Below are 11893 nucleotides of genomic sequence, written 5' to 3'. Positions count from 1 at the left end.
CGTTTTATTTTGAAGGTTTTGGTCGGAAGTCTGATATCCTTTCTGGTTTGCTACAAGCTGCACAATGTGTGTGAGTGCGTGCGTGTTTGTTTGAAAGTGTGTGTGTGTGTGTGTGTGTGTGTGTGTGTGTGTGTGTGTGTGTGTGTGTGTGTGTGTGTGTGTGTGTGTGTGTGTGTGTGTGTGTGTGTACGGCTTCCTGCTGCTGCTGCTCGGTGTCCGCACACAGTCCGTCTCGTCAGTGTTGATCGGCTCGCCATGGCGGAAGGACGCAGAGAACAGCCGCCCCATCCTCTCCTCTCCTTACCACCGGCCAGCAAGCGACCCTGCCTGCGCCCTGCTCCCCGAGGTCCTGGCCCGGGGCTCGGCCACGGCAGCGGGTCGCACAGCTTCCGGTACCGTTCCCCGGAGTCCCTACTGGACTGCGCCGCGAAGGCAGTAGCGGAAAAGTGGGCCTTCGAGAGAGTGGAGGAGCGCTTCGAGCGGATCCCGGAGCCAGTCCAGCGCCGCATCGTCTACTGGTCTTTTCCCCGCAACGAGAAGGAGATATGCATGTACTCTTCGTTTCAGTGCCGAGTCGCCGGCGAGGAGGGTCCGTCGGCGGCTACCGGCGGGGCTGGGGGCGCTGGGTCCGGAGCTACGACCGCCGGCGGTGGCGGAGGATCTACCGGTACGACGGCTACCGTGGGGGCAGTGGGGACGGGAGACGGGCTGCCTTTTCGCCGGGGTATCCGGCTGCTAGAGACCGGTTGTGTGGAAAACGTTTTACAAGTCGGTAAGTGGGATATTTCACAGAAAAAAACGCTTTTTTGACACGAACCATTGTGGACCGTTTCCAAGTCTCGGCTGCTGGATCTTTACTGGGGGATGATTGATGGAAGTTTTCCCTGCTATCGTGGACAGTATGCAAAGCGGCTATTTTCTCCACGAATATAGAACCACGCTGTTTTTAGTTTAGAAGGCTTACAAGGAAACATTTGTTGTCAAATGTGGACCTTTTCCTCGGCCCCCCTGTGAAAAGGGAAGCGAACATAACGTCGCTAGCTTAGCCGACCAGCTGCTGTTAACAAATTAAAGGGCTTCCTATTGTGGCTTCTCATTGCAGCTCTACCGCGGCTACTGCGTCTGTGCGCCGGCTTTGCCTTCATGTTGAAGCCCTGCCTCGTTATGTCTGTGGAAGGACTTCAAACACGAGAAAACCGTGTTTCGTCAACTATCAACCACTTTTCTCTTCCCCCTCCGGGGCTCCCTGTCGGCGGACGGAGCCGGCTTGTGCCGTAACCCCGGCAGAGAGGCAGGGGGAGGCGCAGAGGAGGAGGGCTGACAGACGCGAATACAAAAGCGCTGTCGCGTCGGGGCTTTATTTTTGTTTGTGCGAATGCTTCGTTGCTAAAAGTCGTTTCTTCTTCTAACTCGCCGTCGGTTGAGGGCGGATTAGGCGAGGAACAAAGGCGGTTATCGGCTCTCTTATTATGATTAATCCATCGTTAATCCGGAACAAAAAACAACAACAACCCCGCAGCTTTTTTGTTTATTTGCCACTGCTGGTCGGACCGGACAAAGAGCACAGTCGCCACCAGCGTGGAAAATACACGCTGGGAGTGTTTGTGTGCGTATTTATTTATTGTATTAAAGTTAACCCCTTAGTAGTTGCGTATAACGCTAAACTGCCTTTTTATTACTGCGTTTGCCCGCAGCCTCTCGCAACACAAAAGGCTTCCCATTCGAAGTGATCGATAAGCGACGGGCTGTTTCCAAACAAAGGGCCATTCCGCAGAGCTTCATCTCCGCTCGCCTTCTCATTAGCTCTCACGCACCCCGGCTCCGTGAAGCCAACAAAATAAGCTTAGACATCGGGGAAATTGATGGGATGAAACCGATGGATTGTGGAGGGGAGAACAACAAAAAAAAAAGCCCTTTGTGAGCACCGGGAGAGGATTCTTTTTTCTTGGGCGAAAAAAGTGTGAGAGCCACTGGAGCTTGTCTGGGGTTTCATGTTGCTCCAAGGTATCTGGAGGGAGAGGGGGGGGTTCTCTGTGACTGCCTGTATCTAATTGCATTTTATATGCTCATCGATTCCAGCCCCATAATTAAATGAAATTGGAGTCTGGTGAATATAAGGCCATGTCCACATTTGAAAACGGGGTTTTAAGATCCCGTCCACTCATCGTTTTCGAAATGATGTGAGTCCAGACTTGCTCCCCTAAAAACGAATATCACGTGACTATTCACGTACACTGGGCATGCGCGTGCCGGTGTACACAGGAAGTACATTGGTTGCTTGGTTACATATAATACAATATATACTCTTGATACTCTAAAATCTTCCTCCATAAACGCAAACAGAAACATTTCGTGGAAGTTTTTAGAAGTTTTATTTTTCGAGCTTAGTTACAGCACTGCAGGTCTAACTCTATCTCTCCCACACAGACAGCAAATTGACTTTAAAATGAACAGTTATTAAACAAAGTTTACTAGATTATGAGTCCATACATTTGGTCAACAGAAGTCCGTTCCGTAGGGCTGATAACGCCGCTGGACACGCAGCTCGCTGATCGCTCCAAAAACCGCTGATTCCAGCTGAAGCCAAAGAACTGCGAATCCCCTCTGGGTTGCCATGCTTCACCTGTGTTCCCCTGGGTCCTAAGTCCCTACATGCTTGAACGTCTATGTACAAACATTTGTAACAAATACCACATTATCCATGTTGCATTAACCTGGTAGTCGATCGGTATCAAGGCTGTTGTTGTTCTCTTGCGGAAAAGGGTCACGTGGTAAGGGGGTGTCGAATCAGGGAATGACACGTCATAACTGCTAAGAACCAATCAAATAGCGAACGCCGGTGCCTACGTCATCGTTTTCAAACTGCTTCGTTTTCCGTCATCCACACTATCAGGAAAACGCGGCGTTTTCAAACTTATCCGTCCTTGGGAGCGTTTTCAAACTTATCCGTCCTCGGGAGCGTTTTCAAACTTATCCGTCCTTGGGAGCGTTTTCAAACTTATCCGTCCTCGGGAGCGTTTTCAAACTTATCCGTCCTCGGGAGCGTTTTCAAACTTATCCGTCCTCGGGAGCGTTTTCAAACTTATCCGTCCTCGGGAGCGTTTTCAAACTTATCCGTCCTCGGGAGCGTTTTCAAACTCCTTCGTTTTCGGTGCCCTAAACGCTGTATAGTGTGGACGCTTGGTGCAAACGCAGCAAAAGATATGTGGATTAATTTGAAAACGGGTTAGTGTGGATGTGGCCTAAAAGTGAGATTCCGCTCAATTAGTTTTGATCTGTCTGAAGGAGTTGTTTTTGTTAGTTATTGAAGTCAGCTTTGTTCTGGCTTTCCTTCTGCCGATTGGCCCAGAGGCCCTACATTTGTACCAGATGCAGGGCTTGTCTGTAAACCATAACTTCAGCGAAGGGTTTCTTGAGCGAGTTCAAAGCAATGACCTACTTTTAAACACTTCCTGTCATTTACAAAGACGTCGACCTGCTACTCCCACACACAGGTGAAACTGTGTCTTGAGTGTGAGCAGAACTAGGGGATTAAGCCACTAATTCTGGTGCGTTCATGTAAAGAATTACATTTAGAAATAATTCATAAGTTTCGCAGCCCATAATGCCAGCATGCAAATTCGGGGGGATGTAAGAGAACTGCATCCCATTGGTTGTGAGCGTCAGTTGAGATTTTAAATGGACAAAAAAAAAAAAGCACACCGGCGAATTGCTTCCAAGTCTCCCCCCCCACCCTCCAAGGTCAGTCATAAAGCAGGCAGGCACATGGTTTTGTCTTGCCTGTCAACAAAACTTAAGACGGGGGCCAAATAGCTGTGTGACATCAAGATAAGATTTGGCTTGTTCCAACACTTTGCACACCACGGGAACAAGTGTTTGCTTCACAGCTGGATTTCAGAAAGGTCATGCAGCCGAGCACGGCGCTCATTAAATGATCGTGTTACGCCTCCTGTAGAACGGCAGTGTCAAGATTGCTTTCACCTGACATGGCATAATGTAATCGCCACTTAACGCTTTTTTTGGTTTTGTTTAAGGAAGCGAGATGGACGTGCCAAAGCATTCTTTGTAACAGGAACTGAAGCGATTAGGAGTGAGACAAGGCGGCGTGCTTGCACATGCATCGTGGTTTAAAATATCGTATCTGCATTGCAGTCTGGAAAAGTGGTATTCAACTTTTCACCCACAGGCTGTGCATATTAATTGTTAAGATCGGGCTGCCACCTACATTTATATACACCAAAACCAACAGCTTGTATTGACACTTTAATTTAGTTTAGTTTGCTTTAAGTCATCATCTGTCTGCATCGAGCTGATGCTGCTCGCGTCTTCTTTTTTTTGGTTCACTGATAACCGCGGCCCTAAGGTTGTAAAGACACAACCAGACACACTGGAAACACTGAAGCGAGGCCATCACAAGATGAAATATTTTTTTTTTGTCGCTATTCCTCAGAGCCATCACAAGCATAGCGGGAACTCCTGTTCCCCATCAACTCGTTCTCACGTCTGTAGACTCTGTTTTTAATTTTTTTTTTTTTTTTTTGAGGGTCCCAGTTTCTCCGAATCTGAGGCCTAGAGCCAGATCTGGAATTGCTCTTGTGTTCTAGTCTTAACGTAATTACTAATGAGATCTACTGCTAAGGAAGGGAGAGGGGGGTGAGACTATGGTCTGCTTCTCTACTGTGTGGGACTTGACAGATTCGGTGTCCGGGTCACGGAAAGTTTAAGACCTGACTAGGAGGAGGTGCCTGCTGTTGCCACAATACAAAGTTGAGGAAACAAAAAATATAATTTTCGTAATGAGACAGGGAGCTGCATTAGCAGTACTTTATATATTTTTGTCACAGTTTAACTTTTTTATTTTAACATCCACTGGATGCTGATCTGTATTGCCCGTACAGTTTGCATATGCATCGGGGCTTTATGATGAAATGGTTTGGGAAAAGAGAGTTTAAGTAGGAATTGATAATGCTTACCATCGAAGACGCCTGTGTGTGCATTGACAATTAAAAAAATTAAGTTGGTATGCCCCTTGTGCCTTCCACCCGCGTACATTACGCGTAAAGGACTTTGTCTGTCAGCCCCTTTTAACCGAGGTACTGACGGATTGAAGAGACGTGAGCTCATCAGCCCATGTGTTCATAATAATCTACTCCTCGCTCCCAGTCATAATTAGAATAATCAAAGCTAAGCGTGCTTGTATTTATAACCCCCCCCCCCCATTTGCCACACACATTTGCACACACACACACACACACACACACACACACACACACACATGGGCACCCAGAAGCCCCCTCGCCAGAGCCCTATAAAGTCCTCAGAGAGCGGGAGGAAGGGACGGGGGAGTTCTTAAGCTTTGAGTCAAGCTTTGGGATTATTGGGTCATGCTTTGTTACCCAGCTGTAGAGAAACCCCTTGTTCACAGAAAGAGGGGGGGTCCTGTGTGTGTGTGTGTGCGTGTACGTCCCCTGTCTCTGCAGCGTTACATAAAGCTGTAATGGGTCCCTGACGCCTTTTGAAGCACTGGTGACTCTGACAAAGCGAGGCAGCAAAATTGAACAGGATTAAAGTGTATGGGAGAGTCAGTCAGTGGGCTGAAAACACTGTGGGGCCTCTGAACTCCAAACATTTCACGTCCCCAAACCGGCCCCTTTATTTAGGGCTGGGTAGCAAGTGTCAGCACTTTTTAGTTATCGGCTGAGTAGTACCAAGAGTTAGCATATCACATATCTAGTCGGTTTCATACTTTTTATTAACGTATTTTGATAATATTTAACATTTGAGAATTTCGCCTGTTTCGTTAAGACTGATGTAAGGCTAATTCAATATGATGATTTATCGTCTTTTAATGTAATCATATATTGAGACATATATATCGTGACACACAATCACTTCGTCTAAGTTGATGATAATTTCCTGACTTAAATTTCTCGGTGACTCTAATGTGAGGTTCCTACTTGTAATCACTGGTTTATGTGTGGTTTTCAGTTTGTTGAATGTGTGTTTGTGTGTGTGGAGGGAGGTGTTGGTCTTGCCAGTATTTCCCCAGATGTAATTTCCTGGCAGAACGGCCATGGGGCTCCGTGTTAGGGAGAAGCTTGCGAGCCTCTGGTGTAAATCTGCTCTCCGGTTGCTCAAGAGTGTTGTGCTTAAAGACAGAAGGAGGCGGGGAGCTCATCCTTCTCTTGCCTCATCTCCAGTCTTTTTCTCCTGACTCAACACGGCTAATTTTTTTCCTCCTTCTGCTCTCTATCCTAATTTCTTCATCTGCTTTTCACTCGACGCAACTATATGTAACTCTGTCCTCCATGCCCTTTTTTTTATCTTCTACACATCCTCCCTCTCTCCATTTCCGCAACTTGCATCAGTGAAAGATGACTCGCACTTTATTCATATTCTGTCAGTAGGCTCCGCTAAGTAAAGGGCTGTTAGTCGGCCAAGCGGAGATCTCTGAGGGTTTTTTTCTACTTCCTCTTTGCTTTACTCCTACCTTCTCCGCCACTGTGGACGTGTGAGGCTAGTGCTGGTTGAGGAAGGGTTGGTGGTTTTGCCGGGAGGACTGGGGGAAGCTGGAAAGAGTCATTACTTTGTAGTGAGAGAAAGAGGTCAGACCGTTGACAGCAACGCTGACTGAGTCGGGATGTTAGCTCACACTCTTCTGGGTAGCCGTGGGTAACTTTACGAAGGGCGGTCCCCTGTATGACTCAGCTGTGAATATGTGTATTCTGGAAGAAGTAATGCATGTATGTGTTGGAAGATCTGACTGGTTCTCTTCAATGTTTGCTCGTCGGTCCAGTCTGTAGACTGGAAACTAAAGACTTTTGCACACCGAGTTTGTATTTTTCGTACATTTAAAAAATAAATATGACCTAACGTTGTGTGAATCACGTTACCATATCGACTCCAAAACCTTCGTCCGTCATAAATAATTTTGGAACAGGTTAAGTTATCTGTGTTTTCGCATCAGTCAAAAGCGAGTTAGTGAGTTGTTTGTCCATTTAGCGCCCTCGCACATGCAAACGTCATCATCCAAAATGGCCTCTTATAAGCTGATTCTCTTCGTTGCCCGGCATAAAATCACTTTACGACAAACATTCTCAAAAATAAGGAGAATTTAAAGGTGGAATGCAGATCTGCTTGGAATCAGAGTTGATCACAGAACAAAGGGTTTAATGTTAGAAAAGATTACACGGTAGAAATTGTGTTTTAGGCAGCTAATCGATAGCTTCTTGCTACAGTCATTCATTAGCCCTGTTTGGGATTAGGGCTGTCCACTGCACCCACGGAAAAAAAAAAAAAAAAGCGCATGGGAGTACGTGTGCAACTGGTTTGTGCGTAACGATTCCAGTGACGGACTTAAAAAATGAACACGCCTTTGACTTGGTGTTCAAAGGCGTGTTGTTTATTCATATTGTCATATAGTGTACTTTTACATATTGTGCATTTTTATTAAAACTTTTTGCACCTGGGCGTGCTGACCCCCGGCATCGCAGACTAGCTCTAGGGACGTGGAATGTCACCTCTCTGGCGGGGAAGGAACCAGAGCTGGTGCAGGGAGGTGGAGCGGTACCAGCTAGATATAGTTGGGCTCACCTCCACTCATAGCACTAGTTCTGGAACCAAACTCCTGGACAGGGGCCGGACTTTATCTTTTTCCGGAGTTGCCCAGGGTGAGGGGCGGGTGTGGGAATACTCGCGAGCCCCCGACTGAGTGCCGCTGTTTTGGAGTTTTCCCCGGAGAACGAGAGGTTCGCCTCCCTGCGACTGCGAACCGCGAGGGGAAGTCTCTTGACTGTCGTTTGTGCCTATGCACCGAACGGCAGTTCGGAGTACGCAGCCTTCTTGGAGTCCTTGGGTGGCGTCCTGGAAAGGGCACCAACTGGGGACTCCATAGTTCTTCTGGGAGACTTCAACGCTCATGTGGGTAATGACAGAGAAACCTGGAGGGGCGTGATTGGGAGGAACGGCCTGCCCGATCTGAACCCGATTGGTGCTTTGTTGTTGGACTTCTGTGCTAGTCATGGACTGTCCATAACGAACACCATGTTTGAGCATAGGGAGGTTCACAAGTGTACTTGGTACCAGAACACCCTAGGCCAAAGGTCTATGATAGACTTTGTAGTTGTGTCATCAGACCTGCAGCCGTATGTCTTTGACACTCGAGTGAAGAGAGGAGCAGAGCTGTCAACTGATCACCACCTGGAGGTGAGTTGGATCAGGTGGCGGGGGAGGCTGCCGGACAGTACCGGTAAACCCAAACGTGTGGGGAGGGTGAACTGGGAACGTCTGGCTGAGGATCCTGTCCGCAAGGTCTTCAACTCCCACCTCCGGAATAATTTCTTGTGCATCCCGGGGGAGGCTGGGGACATGGAATCCAAGTGGACCATGTTTAGATCCTCCATTGTGGAAGCTGGTGCTAGGAGCTGTGGTCGGAAGGCGATCGGTGCCTGTCGTGGCGGTAATCCGAGAACCCGCTGGTGGACACCAGTGGTGAAGGAGGCCGTCAAGCTGAAGAAGGAGGCCTTTTGGGCTTGGCTGGCCCAGGGGTCTCCTGAATCAGCAGGCAGGTACCGGTTTGCCAGAAGGGCTGCAGCTATGGCAGTTGCTGAAGCAAAAACCCGGGTGTGAGAGGAGTTTGGGGAGGCCATGGAGAAGGACTTTCGACTGGCCTCAAGGAAGTTCTGGCAAACTGTGAGACGACTCAGAAAGGGGAAACAGGGCTTTTCTCAGGCTGTGCTCAGCAGGGGGGGAGAACTGCAGGCCCGGACTGGGGATATTGTCGAGCGGTGGAAAGAACACTTTGAGGAACTCCTGAACACCACCAACACGTCCTCTGTGGAAGAGGCAGAGTCTGAAGACTCAGGGGAAGACTCGTCCATATACCTGGCAGAGGTCGTTGAGGTAGTTAAAAAGCTCTTCAGCGCCAAGGCGCCAGGAGTGGATGAGATTCGACCGGAGATGCTAAAGGCTCTGGACATTGTTGGGCTGTCTTGGCTGACACGTCTCTTCACTGTCACATGGAAGTCGGGTACGGTGCCTGTGGAGTGGCAGACCTGGGTGGTGGTTCCCATTTTCCAAAAGGGGGACCGGAAAGTGTGCTCCAATTATAGGGGTATCACACTGCTCAGCCTCTCCGGGAAAGTTTACTCCAGGGTGCTGGAAAGGAGGCTCCGGCCGATTGTCGAACCTGGGATTCAGGAAGAGCAATGCAGATTCCGTCCTGGCCGTGGAACAGTGGACCAGCTCTTTACCCTTGCAGGTCTGTTGGAGGGTGCATGGGAGTTTGCTCATCCAGTCTACATGTGTTTTGTGGACTTGGAGAAGGCCTTCGACCGTGTCCCTCGGGGAGTCCTGTGGGGGGTACTGCGGGAATATAATGGGGAGCCATTCGATCCTTGTATGACCAAAGTGAGAGCTGTGTCCGGATACTCGGCGCAAAGTCGAGCTTGTTCCCAGTGCTTGTTGGCCTCCGCCAGGGCTGCCCCTTGTCACCAATCCTGTTTGTGATTTTCATGGACAGGATTTCAAGGCTTCTCTTCCGGAAAACGGTGGATTGCATCCTCTGGGTTGGGAGTGAGTCACTGCCCCAAGCGAGGGAGTTCAAGTATCTCGGGATCTTATTCACGAGTGAGGGTAAAATGGAACGGGAGATGGACAGGCGGTTCAGTGCAGCGTCAGCAGTGATGCGGGCGTTGTACCGGACCATTGTGGTGAAGAAGGCGCTGAGCCGTAAGGCAAAGCTCTCAATTTACCAGTTCATCTACGTTCCAACCCTCACCTATGGTCATGAGCTTTGGGTAGTGACCGAAAGAATGAGATCGCGAATACAAGAGGCTGAAATGAGCTTCCTTCGCAGGGTGGCTGGGCTCAGCCTTAGAGATAGGGTGAGGAGCTCAGACATCCAGAGGGAGCTCGGTGTAGAGCCGCTGCTCCTTCGCGTCGAAAGGGGCCAGCTGAGGTGGTTCGGGCATCTGATCAGGATGCCCCCTGGACGCCTCCCTTTAGAGGTTTTCCAGGCACGTCCAACCGGTAAGAGGCCCTGTGGTAGACCCAGAACACGCTGGAGGGATTACATATCTCGTCTGGCCTGGGAACACCTCGGGGTTCCCCAGGAGGAGCTGGAATGTGCTGCTGGGGAAAAGGACGTCTGGAGGACCCTCCTTAGCTTGCTGCCCCCGCGACCCGGCCCCGGATAAGCAGGGGAAAATAGATGGATGGACGTTTCACGTTATCTCCGATCCTGTTTACGTATATCAGTGTAATTGAATTCTTCTGTGTATCTGCTTTCGTGTTAAAGCCCTTTGAAAACTTTGCTTTATAATATTTAAATGCTCATCATTACTTTCATTTAAAGAAATGCTACATTTTCTACTTGGAAGTGCTTTAACCACTGCAGTGGTAATTGTAGTGGGATGCTTTACATTAATTTGCTAAAGCACATATTTTCTTTATTTTTTTCCTCAAGTGCATTTCTGCTTGTATATCTATTTATCCGTGTATATTCACAGCAGGGCCCATTCTGCGCCACGACTTAAGCCACTTAGCGCACACACACACACACACACACACACACACACACACACACACACACACACACACACACACACACACACACACGCCGTCTTCAGCCCTTCCCCAGCGCAGACAGACAACATTTAATCAGCGTAATTAATTCCGTGCCCGCCACTCTCGAAAAAGAGAGAAACCGGTAAAACAAATCGTTCCCGCACTCTTATTAGCTCTCGGAGAGGCTCGTGAAAGATGAGGCCATTAGGACGACACTCTGTTGTCGTATTCATCAAAGGCAGAGGCGCCTGTGTGTGAGAGTGCACAAGGGCTGATTATTGAAAATCATTAATCAGAGGTTGTTGTTTGAGGGCTCCCTCCATCAGACGGCGAGGTGGCCATTGCAACGTTAGCACAAGAGACATGAAAAAAGCAAGGTGTAAGAGGAAAAAGGAACTCTCTTATCCACAGGCTTTTCTTTCGTCTCTGTCTCGTTGCTCTGCACTAGATAATGAAATGATCTTCCTTAGACATTTTCTTTAATACCACCAAATTCAAAACCACCAAGTAACAACAACAACAAAGTGTTTGAATCATCAAAATGCATTTAAGAGAGCAGAAAACATATTCTTAACAGAGCTTGGTCAGGTGTGTGGAGGTGAGAAAAAAACTTCATTTCTTTTTTCAATATTCACATTACTTCTAGCATCACTGTTTGTGTACAGCCAACTGCAACACCCTGATTACATTAGATGAAAAGTGTTCCCCGTTGGAATGGTTATTGCAACCCTAGACTATATAAGAAGTGGAGGTGGTCATCATGATGTCACCCAGTGGTTTGTGGACTGCTATTTTGAAGCGTCCAGTTTGCCGATTACGCTGTCGATATCTTGGATTATGGCAGCCGCCATGTTGTTTTTTTGCAGCCATTGAACGTAAATGACCATATTTGGAATGCGGAGGAGTGGCGGAGAGACGGCGAAGAAGACTTGAAACTAGCGATTGAGACCATAAACTCAAGTTCACAATGTTTACTGAGGTAACAATCATGTCAGAAGTAGGTTAAATCTCTCATAGACTTCTATACAATCAGACTTCTTTTTGCAACTGGAGTCATCGCCCCCTGCTGGTCAGTAGAAGGAATACACGTTTTAAGACAATTCCGAATCGACTTTCCATAACTGGAGGTTGCCGCCTGATTGCAACCCGTACCTCTCTGTGACAGCAGGCTTGCCCCTCCGCCTTTGAGCAAAGCCATTTGGAGCAGCTTTGAACACTAACTGCATTTAGACACGTTTCGACGACGGCTCATCCAAACTATTACGTTCAAAAGCATAAGGAGCAAATAATTATATCGGACACTTATGTATTTTTAATACATAATGTT

General features: G+C 48.2%; 1 protein-coding gene across 1 annotated transcript in view; it reads left to right on the top strand.

Moving 5' to 3' along the window:
- The first annotated feature begins 233 nt into the window (after positions 1-233).
- The window catches only part of zswim5 (zinc finger, SWIM-type containing 5), a 70247-nt gene continuing 58587 nt past the window's right edge, over positions 234-11893 (top strand). The window contains exon 1 of the mRNA XM_054602495.1: positions 234-772. Within this exon, the coding sequence (XP_054458470.1) occupies positions 256-772 (517 nt within the window). The 5' untranslated portion in view covers positions 234-255. The remainder of the gene's footprint in view (positions 773-11893) is intronic.

This window comes from Anoplopoma fimbria, chromosome 8 (assembly GCF_027596085.1).
Source record: "Anoplopoma fimbria isolate UVic2021 breed Golden Eagle Sablefish chromosome 8, Afim_UVic_2022, whole genome shotgun sequence".
Taxonomy (NCBI): domain Eukaryota; kingdom Metazoa; phylum Chordata; class Actinopteri; order Perciformes; family Anoplopomatidae; genus Anoplopoma; species Anoplopoma fimbria.
The sequence above is the reverse complement of the archived record's forward strand: the minus strand, read 5'-3'. Positions and strand labels throughout refer to the sequence as shown.